Raw genomic sequence first — 18,985 nt, forward strand, 5'->3', positions numbered from 1 at the left:
AAAAAAACGACTCGAGATAAGATATAGTCTTCGTATAAAATAACAACTTTTTATGAAACGCTTATAACAGGTTGTACCTCAGGTATTCATACGTCATTAACATTCGATTCAAACACTTGAATGATGAAGAGATTGATCTATCGATTAAAGAAGGTTTTTTCGCCTTTTGTGCTTCTAATTTTTTTTCTCTCCCCCCCCCCCCCCCCCCCTCTCAAAATAATTGTTTCCCAATAAAACTTTAAGCGCAACTATATCAACTACATACAGTAAGAGCAACTATATCCAATAATAATAAATTATTGATCGATGATGATGAGTTGCAAAGAATATGGAAACAGAATATTTATGAAATTTTATAATTTGTGAATTTTTGAAAAAGTATAACTTTCATTGTATTTCAATGAATTTTCGTCGCGTCATTTTATTCCCAGAAAATTTTTTATTCCACTTACAACTTTGAATAACTTTTACACTCGCAATTTTTATCATTTTTTAACGAACTCAATTTTAATTTATCTTAAGACGAATGATTATAATACCATAAGGATTATATATTACATTGGTATTTCGTGATAATGATTTAAATAACAAACTAGTATAATTGCAACAAAAAAAAAAAAAAAAAAAAAAATTAATATAAATATCACAAATTACTTAGGTTTTTTTTTTTTTATATATATTTTTATATCAGATATTCTTATGTTCTAAGATACAAAAAGTTCTTAAATAGTTCGTGACCGATCTTGTAAATTTATGCGCTCGATTAAGAATTTTGAACTTTATTAATAAGTCTTTTTCCTGTAGACATATTAAATAATTGTATTTTAACATGTTGATTGAGATGTTAACAAATTCATATATTTGCATGCAAAGCCTCGTTAAATTTCAATTCCTTATATGAAATATAGAAACTATGAGAATAATAATAATTTTACCGAAATTTATGTAGCTGGCGATATTTGATAAAACTTAATATCCTTTATCAAAGTATTTTCAAATACAATTAATGTGCTACTAAATTCTTAAGATATTATGAGGAAAAACGTACAAGCCGATTATTTGCCAATATTAAAATCTTATAAAAATTTCCATATCGTATTTTTGGCTGAACAATTTGTTTTACTTACTCATACTAATCGTCTTCTTTAATATACAAAACTTTTTTCCTGGAAAAGCTAATATATCCTATTTATTAATGTTCATCGACTGTTATTGTTGTCAATTGCCTTTTTTCTTTCACACTACATTCATCTCAATAAAAGAACAAGTTTTATATTAAAAACTAATTATTCACGTTAAATTGTTCACATTAAAAATATTGATTCAGTGGTTATGAATAAAAATTTTATACTAAAGACCGATTGATTTTTGTAATTAAAAAAAAAAACAAATTATTAAAAATTAAACGCTATTTAAACAATGTTATGAATTTCATTTAATTTTTTTTTTTTTAATAATATTGTATGCGATTATATTGTATATATTATACAATAAGTGAAAAACATCCGTATTATATGTTAATTATGTGCAGTAAGTTTGTTACATTCGATGGAAGTGTACAGTTATATTAAAACAATAATTAGTAATCCAATCACTTTAATTAATGGCGATATTATTATTAAATACGAGCCTCGTTTCTTTATTATAATACTCCTTAAACGATTCTCCAAAAATAGAATAATTTTTCATTACCTTAAAATAAGGACAATTGTCATTATTAAAAGAACAATAATTTTACGGTTAATGGAGAATTTATTAAAAATCGATGTTCATGAGTGTAGGATACATTAAAACTAACGTACCAATCATACATTTATTGTAATTTTTTTTTTTTTTTTTTTTTTATGTTTTATTATTATTACTTATGATGATGATGATTATTATTATTATTATTATTATTATTATTATTATTATTATTATTATTATTATTATTATTATTATCAAAGATAAATTGACGTGAAAATTGGAAATTGTATGATACCGCAAGAATTTCTGATACCTTGTTAATATATAAGTACTTGGTAGTATAAGATACTAATATATTTGTTGCAAAAAATATAAAGGACCGATAAATGATTCGTTAATTGAAATCATGTATAAGCAGTATGTATAAGGAGTTAAATGATGAAAAGCGTGCGTTAGGCGTGGAAAAGTGTGGGTTACCTTCGCAATTTAGACTGTAAGAATCATAATGATAAATAGAAATGAATACTTCGTCTGGACAAGATCAAACTCTCGAGGGAGAACAATGAAAGGTAGGCATAATCTGTCAGAGAGATCGTCAGTTTGTTTTATGTGAGATCACCGATGCTTTGATTAGAAAATGATTACAACACTTTGTAGGAAGGTGGGTAGATTTTATTGAGGGAAATGTATAAGTGAAATATGGAATGAGTCTTGATATTTGAAATAACGTTTAACATAGAGGTAATAAATAGAAATTTAGAAAGTATGTTTGAGTCGACGAGCATTGATTGATATTATGATTTATCTTTATGATATATGATTTATCCTTAACTTATCCTTAACAATCTCCACAATCTATTGTAAAAAATGCTGTATCATACTTTGCGTACTATTTTAAGTGAGTAATCATTACTTGATTTGAAAATTTTCAACAAAAGTAAGTTTCTTTTTTCCGTTTGATGAAATAGGCATACAATGTAATAGCGTGTATTATTATATTTATTTTATTATTTACATAAAGTCTCATAACCTTTACCTACCGCTTCATCGTAAATCTTCTTTAAGTATATTTTTTATATACAAAAGGAGATGTGATTATTCTTACGCTTATTGAATTATTAACGTTGAACGAACATAAATTGTGCTGAAATATAGATATTTGTAAGTCTAGATGTAGGATTATTTTCTTGTTTTATTTCTTTAATAATCTATGCTTATTTTACATCTTATTCTCACCTAGCGTTTTAACAGCAAAGTAATATGTAAATATCTAAAGCGCACGTACCTGCCACTAGAGAACAAAAATCTTTATTTATACATTATTATTTAATCTGCCGAAAATGTACCGTATTTATTACTGTAAATTTTTATTTCCCAAACGCAGTGTGCAGTCTGTTCTGCAGTATCTCAGACATTCATTACCAACAAATTTCTCATCGCAAAAAATACTTCCGACCATTTGTTAATCATTATAAATGAATCTATACGTATATTTCTAAAATCCGTCCTTTAATAAGCTTAGCGATTTCATTCGCATCCATACAAAAAGCTCTCCGGATCCCTTATCAATCCTTTGATTTTCGCTTCCCAAGAAGACCAACAAGATCGAGGCTAAGAGGACAGCGAGAGAGAGAAAGAGAGATAGAGAGAGAGAGAGAGAGAGAGAGAGAGAGAGAGAGAGAGAGGGAAATGCTAACGTCCCTGGCAAAAGCGAGTCGCGGCGAGAAGGAAATTTTCGAAAAAGCCTGGCCGAGGGCCGCGCGTGGGTCCCATGAACCCGGGCGATCCGGCTTGAGATAAGAGGACCACTGACACGGGGAGGGAGAGGGACAGTCCCACGTGGAGCCGCGACTCGCCTCCTTACAACTTCGCGGATCCCGAGACGACCACCGTCAGTTCATCTCGTGATCCGCTCGCGCGTGGTTGGACTTTTCCCACGAGCTGTGCGAATCCTCAAGGTAAGACCGCGAGCTTCCTCCTTCCGAGTATGGATGTCGATTCGCCGTTTGCTTTGCTTCTTTCCGTGCCGATGTTGTTATTGGTTGCTGAAGGTTTCGGGGCCTCCTTGTTCGTAGATTATTTATACCAGCAGCTGAGCCGCTTGTTCAATAAAGAAAATTTAATTATATCGCACGTGAATGACGATTTGTTTTTTTTTTCTTCAATTTTGAAGCCAATGAAATTAATCTCTGCATTGAAATCTTTGTACAAATATTTGTCTAACATACGGATAATTTTGGATTTTCTATTATACATTGAGAGTGTTATTTATTTTCGTTTTAATTGATAATTATATATATATATATATAGCAAGCAATGTTTCGGATAAATTTCAAATTTATCCATCATTTCCATCAAGATCAACACCATAGTATTGGTTTAGAATTTACAGGATTATATTATGATTAATTAGATAATATTATGAAATGCGGAAATTACTTCATAATGAATGTTTTCATGATGTTGATTTGTTAATTATCTTAGGATTGTATATTAATACAAATATGAATAATTATATATTCTTATATTAAACGTTATTTTTCATTTGATAATCATTTCAAATTTGCTCACTTTAGTGCAGTTATTCCTTCACTACAACCGAATAAGTTTATATATCTCCGTCATAATTAATCTTAATTAATTGATCGATTTGTCGAATATTATATATTTAATGCTTGCCTTATCGTTTCGTAATATAAATATGAATTAATTATTGAGTTGGGAAGTACAATGATTGTAAGAAACAAGACAACTTACATCCTCATTTCTACTTGAAATTATTACTAGAACTATAATTAAAGTATAAAAGTGTGTTTAGTTAAATTTATTATCTTGTCAGAGAATCAAAGTTCCAACTTTATCTACTTTCAATTACATTGACCATTAAAGAGAGAAAAAAAAAAGTTTCGCTTTCTTTTTCCGTACTAATCCAAGTGCAAATGTAATTTTTGTTAGCAGCTATATATAAGGAGAAGGATGATCTATAATAAATTATCCATAATTCTTGTTCTTTTTATTTAGAAGGAAGTGCTAAGGACGAAACAATGATGAAACCAATGCAGACGGCAGTTCTGCTTGTCGCGATTTTCGTCGCTTCGACGGCGGCGATGCAGAATGTTTACTATACATCAAGAGTCCTTACCGGTGGCGAGTATTTTTTATATTATTATTTTGTTATTTGTCAGTTACATGTATAAACAAGGAAATCAATATATCTCAACGGTAGATAATTAATAAACAAATAATTGCCAATTTACAGTATAATTACGTTAGGTATTGATAATGTAATCCTAGATTAAATAGACAAAAATAGTTTGCTTTCAATAATTCATTGTATATATGATAATGCACTCTCGACGTATATTTGCAAATGGCAAATATATTCGTATAAAAATTGGCCTTTTTTATTTTCCTTCATTAAACGGATGAATTAAATAAGAAGAAAATATTCATATTATAATCTAAGGCAATAATACATTAAATTCATATTTCAAGATTATTTCGCTAGACCCAAGTACTCGTTGATTTTAGTAGACTTTGATTTACAGCATGAAAATACATATATTTTATTGTTTATTGTTATAAAACGATGAATAACCTTTCAATAAATCACATATGTGACGCCTGATTTATAAAAAGCCAACTACATATCGCGTTTTAAAAGATTTATGTTAAGATAACTGAAATATTGATGAGGTTCGTCAAAGGCAGGCAGATTCCTTATTTGATTTTTTAATGACATAATCTACTATTATGAAAAATTAAAAAACTATATTATTCTAATTTACAAAATTATTTTAATTAATTATCTGAATGTTTATACCTCATTAATAGTACGATTATAATATTTAACATCAATAATATAACCAGGATATTATCGAAGATAAATTTTTATGTTATATAAAAAATTAATAGAATCATGTAGTTTAAAGTAAAATTTTCTAAGTATTTATAATTATAGCAATGAAATAGTACATTGCTATAAGTAAGTTTTACATACGATTCGTTTCGTGTGCAATATGGACTATCCTTCAATAATCTAATAAATAAATAAATAAATATATATATATATATATATATATATATATATATATATCTATATATAAACTGTCAAGTAAATTAAATATCAAGTAGCGCGTTAATTTTCTCACCGTCGAGCACATGGAACCATTAAAAGAAAAAGCTCAAGGTCAATTAATTTCCCGTGATTGCTATTGAGAAATGAGCTAATTGCATTGGACATCCCAGAGTAGTGCGCACAAAAGTAGCCACAAATAGATACAATTTGCTTTACGCAATACTCACCCAGAAAGTTACAAATACGTTCGCGGCGTAAGAAATGGTAATTTTTATAATGACTTTATTAATCAGAAGCACACCGTAGAGACGGGAAGTAATTATACGAGGCTTGGATTATTAAAAAAGCGCGTGGTGTGCCCAATAAGACGAATGTGCCATATGCGGATGTTTTCGTTCGTGTTGTTTGTTCGATCAAATCCGTTCAGCTAAGCGTCACGTATATATAGTAAACGATTAAATATGCTTAAATCTACAATAAATCAATGAGATAAAGTTGTTTCCACGGTTTAACGCCTCTGCCACTTATTAATAATATCGACATCAATAATAGCGCCAACTGTCATTACAGAAGCGATAGAAATAGAATATAAACGTCAGAATAATATCGCTAACCGTAAAGCGCGCTATTCTAGTTTAGCATTCGATAAACCCACAATCGCGAAATTCAATTGGTGCGGGCTGAATTTTTATCAAAGTGAAAGCGACTTGAATGACACGATCCGCGCGACAATTGTCAAGCTCGGCTCGGGGCTGGACAAAAAAAAACACTTTTAACTCGTTGCCTTTGAGCAGATACGATGATATAATAATCGTCCGAGCTTTCGGCTTGGGCCGCCCCTGGCAAACCCCAATAACCCCGAGCTTCGATGTTTAGGGAGTAGTTGCGACAGCCACACCTGCGGCGTTAACGCGAGATGCACGATAAGCGAGGGTCGTCCAGTCTGCTCTTGCCTCAATCTCCACATGGGCGATCCATTGGCCGTGTGCAACCGCGTCGAGTGTATAAGTGAGTATGAGTATCGATGGGCCGGCGGATGTACGGGTGATTAACTGATAACGATTGTTCGCAGTCAACGACGACTGCATCGGCAACAGGATCTGCTCGTCGAACAAGTGCGTGGACCCGTGCGCTGACGCCTGCGGGACGAACGCCTTATGCCACACGAGGAACCACGTGCCGGTCTGTAGCTGCCCCTCGGGCTACAACGGCGACCCCTTCAAAAATTGCGTCTACGATCCTCGTAAGTGACCGTTGGTGATGCGCTTCGGCACTTCCCGAGAAAATCCCTTTCAGGATTATAATAAGAGCGGCTCGAGCGCTGCTCATTTTATATAAACGAGCTCGATGACTTTGACCGATCAATCCACCAATAAAGCACACACTGCTTTTTTTTTTTTTTTTTTTTTTTTTTTTTTTTTTTATTTTTTTTTTTGTTCATGAACTTTACATTTATTACGTCTAGCTCAGCTACTTTTAACGATTATATTATTCGGGCCGGAGTTTTGGGCAGTTGGGAGTCTGTGATATTCAAGCCAGTTTCGGTTGAATTCTACGAACTTGACATCTTATGAAAATATAAAATTGTTGCAAAATACATTTGGCCCAACACAACGTTTGATTCAATATATTATAATCGATTATTATTTACTTTATGTGCAATGTTACTTTATATATTGTGCTCGATGTATGTATTTATGAGTGTCTTAATATTATCATTAGAATTACGTTGATGAACGAATGTATAAAATATACGTGGCTTTTATTACATTTTTACATTTTGTATTTTAGTTGTAAACGCATTCGCAATAAGTAGCTTCTGATTTTTATTTAATTTAAAATTTGAAATTTGCTTAATAAGTATTGCCTTATCAATTACAATGAGATAAAAGACGCTTTCAATTAATTTGAGCGATAAGTGTAAAGTAAGCAACTCTTTAGCAGTACAAACTCCCAGCTCCTTGCTCATTATTTGCAAATTGCATTTGTTTTGTGGATCTATTATCGCTGAAATTAAATTCAGCAGGTTTAAAGAGGCCGTGCAATAATTAGATTAAGCAAATGGCCAACGCCTCAATAAAAGCTCTTCCCAATTATTTATACAATGATTTTCAACTTTTGTTTCTGCGACGTGCCGATTCTGAGATTATATTCGAAATTCGCGATAATCGTCATCCGTGCCAATTAGATTTCAATTGTGATTTAGATTTCAAATTGTATAATGAAAGAGCGTTTGAGAGATAACAAATTTTTACATGTGAAATAAAAATTGAGGCCGTAATTGCATCGAGCCTCGCTTACCGTAGACGCGAACATTTGTCAAAATATTCAAAACATCAATGCCACTCTTCATCCGCAATGATTAGACATACCCGAGGAACAATATTTAACGATGCAAATTACCAATTCGTAATCATTAATACAAAGTGTTTAAGCATTTCATCAAAATATCCCTTCCCTCTACCATCATCCATGAGAATCCTCGTAGTGTCTAATTAAAAGCACCGTGGAACAGAGGCACCGTGCAAGAACCCAAATCCCTGTGGCAGCAACACCAAGTGCGAGGTGATAAAGGGCGTGGCGACGTGCACGTGCTTACCGGGCTACCGGGGCCGACCACTCGAGGGCTGCCGTCACGAGTGCGAGGCTGATACCGACTGTCCCCAGCATCTCTCCTGTTCCTCGGACTTCAGATGCGAGAATCCCTGCAGTAGCCAGTGTGCCGAGAGCGCCGAGTGCGAGGTCGTCAATCATCGTGCCAAGTGCACCTGTCCCAAGGTCAGCGACTCCTTGCCTCTTCGACGATTATCCCACGATAATCCGACGACTTTGTTTATTAATGTTGCAAATTCAGCGAATTTACGGAGATGCGCGGCATTCGTTTAGAGATCATAGCCGTGTTTTCTTATGCTTTGCAGCATCTTTATTTTAAACGATTAATCTCAATTAACTTATAAACGCTATAATGATATTTATGGCTAAATCGTAGCAGAGAATAAAGCTAATAAAAGCTAATTAAAGCAAATCAATGCGAGAATAGCTGTGAGATTTCCATTCGAGGCTTGCTGCTTGAAATCGAGACGACATCCATGATATATGAACCGTTAACGCAATAGTACGAAAAATATTATCGAACGAATGTATAATTCTATTTAAAATTCTTGCGTATAAGCAGTGAGATAATAGATGTCTTTTTTTTTTCTTTTATTCTTTTTCGTTTTTTTTTTTTCGTTTTTTTTCGCCCCCCCCCCTCACCTCGACTCCTAACTTATTTAACATTGAAGTACTATCGTATGAAAATAACGAAGACTACTTACTAACTTCTGATTGCAAAGAAAAACTCACAATTCCACTCGATGTGCACGCTAAAATATAAAAATAATAACTTAGAAAGCTTTCTCTATTAAAAAGGAGTTTAAAATGCGACTCTCTTGTCCTTGAGAACTTGGGAATCGGCCTCAAAATCTTATTATACCGTACATGGACGTTTTGAAATATATTACATAAGTTACGGAGATTGTTAATACCCGACGCCGCGTATGGATTGTGATACCTGGTTATGGTCGAGACTTAAAAGACTCTGATTTTTCTCTCTTACATGTACACGTGAACTTTCTACTATACCGCTTATAAATAAAAATTCTCCATATTATATCCCGCTTACATAAAGTTATCCAGACGCTCGGCATTTATATTTATAGCCGCTTGATCGCTCTAAACTTGATCCATCGAGCCTTATTATTATCATTATTATTATTATTATTATTATTTAGCGAGGCTTATCTCGAAGACATAATGAAATGTCATTAACGTGAATAAGTTTTATTTCTGCACGTAGAGAGATCAATGTTGCGTATGTGGTAATGAGATTCTTCTGAATATCTTGTTGAGCGACTAGTCAAATACATGGAGTATATTTCAAATTCTTTGAGCGCTCGACGACCGACGTTCGAACGAAAAATGATACACGAAAAAGCGTATTTACCGTGAAACTCGTTACGTACATCACTAGTTTACGCATCGAGAAGCTGTAAACGACCGGGGGACGGTGAAAGGTACCTCGAAAAATTCGACATCGGCCAATAGAGTTATTCGAAAAACCTTAATGCTCGCTCGTCACCAAAGGCTCCTCGTTACCCATTAGTGACATCATCGATTCACATCGCAACATTTTTCACGCTTAAGCTAACTATTTGAATTCATTTGCTGCAGAATTGGCTGGGCAATCCTCTGATATCGTGCAGGCCCGAGTGCAGCCACCACTCGGACTGTCCGGCTGGTAAGCCCGCCTGCCATTACCAGAAGTGCGTGGACCCCTGTGACGGAGTCTGCGGCACCCACGCAAACTGCGAGCTCCGGGACGTGACGCCCGTGTGCAGTTGTCCCAAGGATCGCACGGGTGATCCCTTCACCCACTGCAGGCCCTTCACCGACGGTAAGACATTATCCGGACCTTTCCGCTTGCGGTACGAAGAAGCTGGGCTGACCTATGGGCTATCGCGCGTCATCTCGACCGCGAGTGACCCCCGAGTGACTATTATGGAATCGTCTGTGTATAAACAATTTGGAATCGTCGCCGCTCGACAAATGCCAAGGCTAATTGGCTTGGCCGAAAGATCCGCTTGAAAATTATTGACTCTCGATAAACACATATCTTCTTCCTTCAAATTTGTTTTTTATTTTAATGAAGCGCCCGGCAGCTACAATATTAGCCACTTTTGAGCGGCCAGTTTGAGTTTTTTTTCTCTCTCTCTCTCTCTCTCTCTCTCTTTTTTTTCTTTCTTTCTTTCTTTTTTTGCCACGCTTTTAAGCTTTAATAATTCGATAAAGTAGCGATCAATCGACACCGCTTTATCTTTTACCCATTCGGATTAAAGTGCCAAGAAACGACACGATTGTATTGGTAGGATGACGCAACCGTTATATCGATATGCGCGTGCGTGCGTGTTAAATGACAGCGAATGTATGTAGCGAATTTAATAAACGAATGATGTTTACGCGAGATGCATAATATCCTTCTACCTTCCACTCGTCGCATCATAAAATCAAAGCTCGAGGGTAACTTTGCGGGGATCGACTAAGAATCGCGCTATTAATAAATTCTCGCGATTATCCTGGGCTCTCAATGATCCCCCTTTGCCTCAACAATATCCACGATTATCATTATCTCGGCAATTCTTATTATAAAACTGACGGACCGATCGCCTTTTCAGAGGATCTGTGCAGTCCAAATCCATGTGGCACGAGTGCCGAGTGTCGCCCGGGCCACGACAATACCGGCAAGAAGCGCCCGGTCTGTACCTGCCCCCACGGCTACGTCGGCAACGCACTGATCAGCTGCCAGCGAGGCGAGTGCCTCTCGGATGCCGAGTGCCCGGACAACCGAGCCTGCATCAATTTCTCCTGCCAGAACCCGTGCACCGGCCGCGAGTGTGGCTTAAACGCGAGCTGCTCGCCCAGACGACACATCGCCGTCTGCACCTGCAACGACGGCTACCGGGGCGACGCGCTATTCTCGTGCAATCCCATTGACGCGGGCCGCAGCGCCAACTACTACGGTCGATACTCCCGGTATTAATGCTCCGACGGTTCGTTAAGGACATCTCACCGGGACTCATCGTGCCTGCGAGTGCCTGGCTTCCCCGCACTGCCGCCTACCACCGTCGCTCACACAGTGGACTGTCGGATTATTATTATTGTTGTTATTGGGCGCAAGCAACGATCGTTAGGCATTATCATCGTCACCATAGTCACTTTTATTATTACTGTTATTATTATTATTAATTCTCATTCTTATCGTTCTTCTTGTTATTTCAACGATTATTACTATTAATATCACTATTATTGTTGTTGCTGTATTATTTTGAGCTCAGCTGAGTCACGTTGCATGAATTTTAAATTCAACTTTTTAATGATAATTTAAATTGCCAAAGCCTATATTATTGAGGCTTGCCGAATTTATAGGGAGATAATGTTTGCCGAAGTTATAAATCGAACGGTTATGGAATAATATCGACATAATTACAAAATCTTACTTTAGATTTTCGATAGTTTACATAAAATATTTGAATTAATAACTTTTATTGTCGTGTACTTTGGTGCTTCAAAGGACTTCATAGGCATTTTTAGATGCATATTGCTATCATTTTTATTTTTGTTTTTGTTTTAGTTTTTGTTTTTTTCTTAAATGATTTAAAGCAACTAAATGGATGATACATTTTGTCAAATGAATTGTTTTGTAAAGATATAAGATTCATGGCGAATACGGCGCTTGATAATAATACAGCCTTGCGTTTTACAAAATACATTAATTTCACAAGTACACCGATAGAATATAAAAAAAAAAAATAATAAATAATAATTACTGAATAATAATGTGTGATTATGAATAAAATAATTAATCTATTATTTTAAAGCTCTCTGATTCTTAATATAAATTAAACAATTTATATAATAAGCCTTACATCGACTAGTTCAAATAGTATTGTAATAGTGCCATTAAAATGAGAAAAATGATAATATTGTTAGTGCTTATCGTTAATTTATAACAATATATTGTTATTTTTATTTTCTTATATAATTTTTACAAGATTTTAAATAAAAGTATGAACATTTATTTAAATAAATAAATTTATTTTATAAACATATTACATATTTATGTCTCTAGGTTTCATTATTATCATTATCATTATCATTATTATTATTATTATTATTATTATTATTATTATTATTATTATTATTATTATTTTTAAAAATAATAAAATAAAATGTTTGCTTTAGAGTTCGTGAATTTTTACGTTGTCAAATTTTTTAATTAGGAAAAGAATTTTTATAAGATAAAATCAAATTATTACGAAAATTCTTAACTCAAGATTTAGTTGTTGTATAACGCATATGTAAGTTACGCATTTTATCAACTGACATTATATGTGTGTATTTATGATTTTTGAAACTATTTTCATTTATAATCTTTTCACTCTTATAAAAACAAATGTGACTTTCTTAAAGATCAAATTAAAGATTATGAATCAATAAATGTAAAATTAAATATATATATATATATATATATATATACATAAACTTTTTTTATGTTATATTATTATTTTTGAATATTTGCAAGAAGAATTTATTTAGTTACAAATTCTCCGTTCATATTATAATTTCAACGTGGTTATATCGTATCACATTTGTATGAAAAGTTAATAATCGAAGGTCGAATATATTCACACTTTGAAAATAGCGTGCAATCTACTTACCAACCAACAATGGTGTTGGATTCTAAACACTAATACTATGCTCGCCATTAGCGTGTATGTGTGTGTGTGTGCACGCAGGCGCACAAGCATGCAAAAAAATGTATAAAATCGTACACAATTTGGTACTCGGTAATCAATTATTTTTATTGATATTTAGTTTTAATAAAGATTGAGAGTTTTTTAGTGCGAAAATGAATCATAAGACTAGAATTGTTGTATCAAAGAGCTCAAATATCAAATGTAAGAATTATCGCAAATTATGTTTTACATTTTTTTTTTTGTAAAACAAATTTATCAATAGGAACGTGGTCGATACAGATGTAGTAGCATATATTCAAAAATAAGCAATCGTAATTATTTTGCTACCATGTGTAGTAATATTATTAATATCAATAATATTCGAATTTCAAATACTAAAATAACCAATACTTCTCGATGAATTATTATAAAGATAACATGAATTAAATAATAGCAACAATGCAATACACTTGGATAAAAAAGCTTCGACAATCTTATATATCTTTTTAAACGATTAATAATTTAAAAAAGAAAGCTACTAGGTAAATTATGACTTCCAAAAGCTAATTAAATGCCGAAGTAAAAAATTAATGAAATGACTTTATTTCGCCATTATTTTTGCATATTTATGCATATGCACATAAATTGTGACACGGACATACGTACGTATAATTAAATGGGGAAAACTTCCTTAAAACATTTTTTTTCCTCCGTCGTTTCATGTATATTGATAACATTTTAAAAGAGCGACGTTTCGTGACAATATTTTTTATTACCTAACTAGCCAAATATGTAGATAAGATCGAATACCATTAATTTGCAGAATCATGTGATGCACTCGATAAGCGATAGCTTTTGCTTCTTCTTCTTCTTCTTTTCCTTAAAAAAGAAAAAAAAACAAAATTCAATGCGTAGCTTCGTTTAACAGCTAGTCAAGTCATAACGTTGTTAAGAACGATTTTTTTTCCGTTCATTTAATTATTAAATCGTAATAAATTGCTGAGCAAATCAGCAGATGCCATAGGTCATTTACTAAATATTTAACCATACAATACAAATACGGTCAGCTATAAATATTAAAAATATTTCAATACGATGGGATTATTAAAAAATACCAATACTAATATAAATAATCAATTAGAAGAAGAAAAAAACAAACAAACAAATCCTAAACTATGATATTCGGACATTCGACAATCAACATTGTTTTGTGTTTGTTTTTGTGTTTCGTGTTTACTGATGTAAACGTGACGTTGCAATCGATTACTTTAGATGAGATTTCCTAAAGATTTCTTCGTTCTTATTGTGTAGGGTGTGCGCCGAGCGGCAAGTGGTGTAATAGACCCAATCGAACAACAATCAATGTCAGTTGGAATATTTGAAAATTAAAAATTAGGTTACGCAACAAGATAAGAAGACGATGAAAACGGCGGCGACGGCGGGAGGGGATAATTTGAAAAACCATGAGCTTTATCAAGAAAATTATACGAAAGAACTTTTAATAAATCTTACGTAAATGCTGCCGAGATCAGATATTAATGATACCGTATGAGGAGTAGAACGACAAAGACCGAACGAGAAAGTTGGGGAAAAAAATAAATATCGTAGGTAATGAGTAAGGCATGAAGTGTATGAGCAAAGACACGGATACGTATCAAGTGGCAACGATATCGAATATAATCGCTCGCGGACACGCGCTCGTTAGTTTTTTTATTTTCTCTCCCTGTTGGCTTATTATTTTCCATGATAGTGACTGGCGGCGACTCTCGGCGATAATTCACTGGACAGTACGAAGGCGGAGGCGCGCGATTGGCCGAGGGCCACCTCAACTGATCCCCTCGAGACGTCGTGCGAGATTGTGGCTCTTGATAGTCGTAGCTGGTAATTCGGTGCTCGGCCAGCATTCGTGGACGTTCTTGGAGATCTGGACTTTGGAGGAGACCGTTGATGCTGGACGCGTAAACTCGCCGAACAGTTGGAAAGGACAAAATGACAGAGCCGTGAGTTAAATTTAATGCGATGCATAGGAGGTTTGTGTCAGCAGTGATTAGTGTCCTTTGATTTGGCCATCGGGATGGGCTTTGTTTGATAGCCGGCAGAGCTTTGGTCAATGACGTCGTTGCTCCTGTTATTATGATAATGCGACGAGTGTTATTTATGATAATTGAGTATAATTGTATTTCAGATTAGCTGATATAGCCTTGGTGGGCTTGGCCGTCATGGGCCAGAATCTTATCTTGAATATGAACGATCATGGCTTTGTGGTTTGTGCTTATAATCGTACCACCGATAAAGTCAAGTCTTTCCTTGAGAATGAGGCGAAAGGTACAAAGGTCGTTGGTGCTTCTAGCCTAGAGGAGATGGTTGGCAAGTTGAAGAAACCTAGAATAGTTATGCTACTTGTGAAAGGCAAGCGACTCCAAGACTTTGAATTAACGACGAGAGATGTTCCTTTAATCGCTTTTCTTTTGTTGTAGCTGGCAGAGCGGTGGATGGTGTCATTAATTCTTTATTTGACCTTTTATCGCCTGGTGATATAATTGTGGATGGTGGTAATTCAGAGTATAGAGATACGGAAAGAAGAGGTAAATATTTAGCTTGTAAGGATATTTTATTCGTTGGATGTGGTGTGAGCGGAGGCGAAGAGGGGGCCAGATACGGGCCATCGTTAATGCCCGGAGGTGATCAAGAGGCTTGGCCGCACGTTAAAACTATTTTTCAGGTATAACGGTATTTTATATGCGTTTCACTTCTATCGGAGTCGATGGATGCTAGTCTCTTTTTACTTTAGGCCATCAGCGCAAAAGTCAACGGTGAGCCGTGCTGCAATTGGGTAGGAGCTGATGGAGCTGGACATTTTGTTAAGATGGTACATAATGGAATAGAATATGGCGATATGCAGCTTATTTGCGAAGCCTACCATTTAATGCGAGATGGCCTGGAATTGAATAACGACGAAATGAGCGACATAGTAGCCGAATGGAACAACGGGGAATTAGATTCGTTTTTAGTCGAAATTACGAGTAATATTCTGAAATTCAAAGACCAAGAAGGTTATCTATTGGACAGAATTAGGGATACCGCGGGACAAAAGGGAACAGGAAAGTGGACCGGCATCGCAGCTTTAGATTATGGGGTTCCGGTGACTCTCATAGGAGAGTCGGTATTCGCAAGATATCTGTCGGCTTTAAAGGATGAAAGAATGGAGGCTGGCTCCGTGTTACATGGACCAAATACCAAGTACGAAGGGAATAAAAAGGAGTTATTAGAGCATTTGAGAAAGGCCCTTTACGCATCAAAAATAATATCTTACGCACAAGGATTTATGTTATTAAGAGAGGCAGCAAAGTCTAACAATTGGAATCTTAATTACGGTAGCATTGCCCTTATGTGGAGAGGCGGCTGCATTATCAGAAGGTATATCAGTGTGCAATTATTCTATTTTCCATAATTCAGTTCTTTTAATGTAAGCTGATGTGCTTCATTATTTATTGCAAGAAATCTGTGTATTTAAATGAACAAAAACTCTTAACTCACGTTTCACCTTACTCTACAATATACAAAAGTTCATTTAAAAAATTCAATACCAATATCGTGGTCACGAGTTCAAGGTTCATCATTACCTTGAACTCGTGCTTATCGAGCGCGCGTTAATAATTTACGACCGCACGTCCCATTCAATATTAAACATTCAAATCGTTTGTCGACATTTTCCGTGCGGCACTTATTCCATGCCCAGTATTTTTCCACATCATAATAAGGCAAACGAAAGAACGCGCGAGCGCCAAATTAATAAACATGAGTCGTCGGAATTATCGGTATCTCATCGACTCATAAAAAACAACAATAATGAGGAAGAACAGAGTGAAGAAGAAAGAGCAAAAACCAAATATGTATGTTTGCAGTGTGTTTCTGGGCAAAATCAAACTGGCCTTCGACGAAAATCCCAACTTGACGAACCTCCTACTGGACGATTTCTTCGCGAATGTGATGAGCAACTGCCAGGCGAGCGTCCGACAAGTGGTGACAGCGGCGGTGTACCTCGGACTGCCGACGCCGGCCCTATCCTCGGCCCTCGCCTTCTACGACGGTTTCCGCGCGGCCCGCCTCCCAGCCAACCTCCTTCAAGCGCAGCGCGACTACTTCGGGGCCCACACGTACGAGATCCTCGGCGCCGAGGGCAAGTTCGTACACACGAATTGGACCGGCCAGGGCGGCAGCGTGTCAGCCTCGACTTACGACGCCTGATAACCAAATCCTAACCCCAGCCCCGTCGTTATGACCTCGCCTTATTATCACTACGGATCGTGCACGAGTAGAGAGTCGTCGAGGTTACTAGCAATATTTCTCGGCCGTCCCGAGATGCAAGCCTCCTAGCGCCATACAAGAGCGGAGTTGGGAAGAATCGCGTGCACTAGAATGCGCTGCGACGATGATGGGGCGAGGTATTTCGAGCGTGTCAATACCGAGGCAACGCCGCTAAGCGCTCAAGGAACGAGATCCAAGTATCCGACGACGAGCGACGGCTGCGGACATGAGATAACTCGGATCTTCTCCCCCCCCCCCCCCCCCCCCCCCCTCCCCCCCCCCCCCCCCCCGAGCGACGGCTGCGGACATGAGATAACTCGGATCTTCCCCCCCCCCCCTCCCCCACCTCCATTCATCCGCCCTCCACCCCACCCCCTCTCAACGTCAACCAACCCTCCAACAAGCTGTCGTTAGAATAGAAGAAACGGTGGAGGGAGGTGATGCGTGCGCGCGCGCGTGTGTGTGTGTGTGTGTGAGAGAGAGAGAGAGAGAGAGAGGGAGAGAGTGCGATAGGACGATGATGATATATGCGCACTTTCGATGTCGCGACCTCGGTGCGGTGCGCGCTGCTCTAGTAAAAGTCCCGCGGCACTGTCCACCCGAGGGAAATTCCTACGTTTTCTTTTTTTCCCCTTCGTTGCTGCACCGCAATGTCGGTCAGCAACTCTTTTAATTACGGCCGTTTTCACTTTACTGGTAGATCTAACGAACCAGATGTATTTCACCATTAGTTCTTTAAATAAATATTTTTCTGTTTTTGATTATTTCTCCTTTAAATTTTTCCTTCTTTTCTATGCTGACGATGATGACAACGAGGAGGAGGAGGAGGAGGAGAAGACGTAGGTGGAGGTGGAGGTGGCGGCAGGCGGCTTCAACCGAGCGACGAGTAATTTAATCGTCGTGCACATTGTTCGTGCGAGCGAAGTCATTTAATTTGACCGCGACGTTTTATGGGAGACGTTTTTACTTTTATGTCGCGAATGGATGGGCGCACCGGAAGTTTGACCCATAGTTGGGTTAAGCACCTAAGCGCTAAAAAAATTCTTACTTACAATAATGTAACAACTCTTTCTGTCTTAAAGCGGAAAGTTTTTTTTATAATGTTGGACGTATGTGGTTCGAACGCTCCTGCTTTTTTTTTATTTTTTTTTTATACATTTCCTTGACAGTACTATAGTTGCATTAAATATTTAATTGTGAATTTCTTATTTGCCTTTATGGCCTTCGACTTTCATCGACATCGCGGACTCCTTGGCATCGCGTATGATTGGTCTGCCGTGTATGCTTAGCTTTTGAGGGTAATACGTCAAAACTATAGAGGAGACCGATCTTTTGAATTTCATATTGACTTTCAAACTGGTGGTCTCACAAAGCATGATAATAATTTACAATTCTTAGGTAAAATGGGTGGGCATAATATTTTAAAGTAGTTATTGATTGGTTCGAGTGAATCGATGGTGGCGTATGATGACGAAACATCGTTTTCGGCGCACATATATTCTATGCGGTGCCAATTTATGTCTTTTATCTTAAAATTGTGCGACTTGAGAGACACGCTGCTGCACTGTTTATAAAGGCCTAGAAGCCTAATATTATTGGAGTTTGCTAAGCTCTGTAGCACTATTTTGAGTGCCAGTGC

General features: G+C 36.2%; 2 protein-coding genes across 2 annotated transcripts; both read left to right on the forward strand.

Moving 5' to 3' along the window:
• The first annotated feature begins 3,500 nt into the window (after nt 1-3,500).
• Nucleotides 3,501-12,120, forward strand: LOC105360237 (neurogenic locus notch homolog protein 1). The gene is made up of 7 exons (XM_011497084.1): nt 3,501-3,644; nt 4,708-4,833; nt 6,641-6,772; nt 6,837-7,007; nt 8,280-8,542; nt 9,977-10,199; nt 10,978-12,120. Exons 2-7 carry the CDS (start codon nt 4,731-4,733, stop codon nt 11,340-11,342), a joined length of 1,257 nt encoding a protein of 418 aa, XP_011495386.1. The 5' UTR covers nt 3,501-3,644; nt 4,708-4,730; the 3' UTR covers nt 11,343-12,120.
• Nucleotides 12,121-15,226: 3,106 nt separating this feature from the next.
• Pgd (phosphogluconate dehydrogenase) lies at nt 15,227-17,580 on the forward strand. The gene is made up of 4 exons (XM_011497086.1): nt 15,227-15,447; nt 15,516-15,760; nt 15,830-16,455; nt 16,944-17,580. Exons 1-4 carry the CDS (start codon nt 15,258-15,260, stop codon nt 17,284-17,286), a joined length of 1,404 nt encoding a protein of 467 aa, XP_011495388.1. The 5' UTR covers nt 15,227-15,257; the 3' UTR covers nt 17,287-17,580.
• The last annotated feature ends 1,405 nt before the right edge of the window (nt 17,581-18,985 follow it).

This window comes from Ceratosolen solmsi, unplaced genomic scaffold (assembly GCF_000503995.2).
Source record: "Ceratosolen solmsi marchali unplaced genomic scaffold, CerSol_1.0 scaffold13, whole genome shotgun sequence".
Lineage (NCBI taxonomy): Eukaryota > Metazoa > Arthropoda > Insecta > Hymenoptera > Agaonidae > Ceratosolen > Ceratosolen solmsi.

What these genes read in the sequence shown, in the direction of transcription:
- Pgd (XM_011497086.1), top strand. Translation starts at nt 15,258, where the DNA reads ATGGGCCAGAATCTTATCTTGAATATGAACGATCATGGCTTTGTGGTT. An exon ending in ACGTTAAAACTATTTTTCAG is followed by an intron (nt 15,761 to 15,829) that starts GTATAACGGTAT and finishes TTTTTACTTTAG; the next exon opens with GCCATCAGCGCAAAAGTCAA. An exon ending in GGCGGCTGCATTATCAGAAG is followed by an intron (nt 16,456 to 16,943) that starts GTATATCAGTGT and finishes GTATGTTTGCAG; the next exon opens with TGTGTTTCTGGGCAAAATCA.
- LOC105360237 (XM_011497084.1), top strand. Translation starts at nt 4,731, where the DNA reads ATGATGAAACCAATGCAGACGGCAGTTCTGCTTGTCGCGATTTTCGTC. An exon ending in AAATTGCGTCTACGATCCTC is followed by an intron (nt 7,008 to 8,279) that starts GTAAGTGACCGT and finishes ACCGTGGAACAG; the next exon opens with AGGCACCGTGCAAGAACCCA. An exon ending in CTGCAGGCCCTTCACCGACG is followed by an intron (nt 10,200 to 10,977) that starts GTAAGACATTAT and finishes TCGCCTTTTCAG; the next exon opens with AGGATCTGTGCAGTCCAAAT.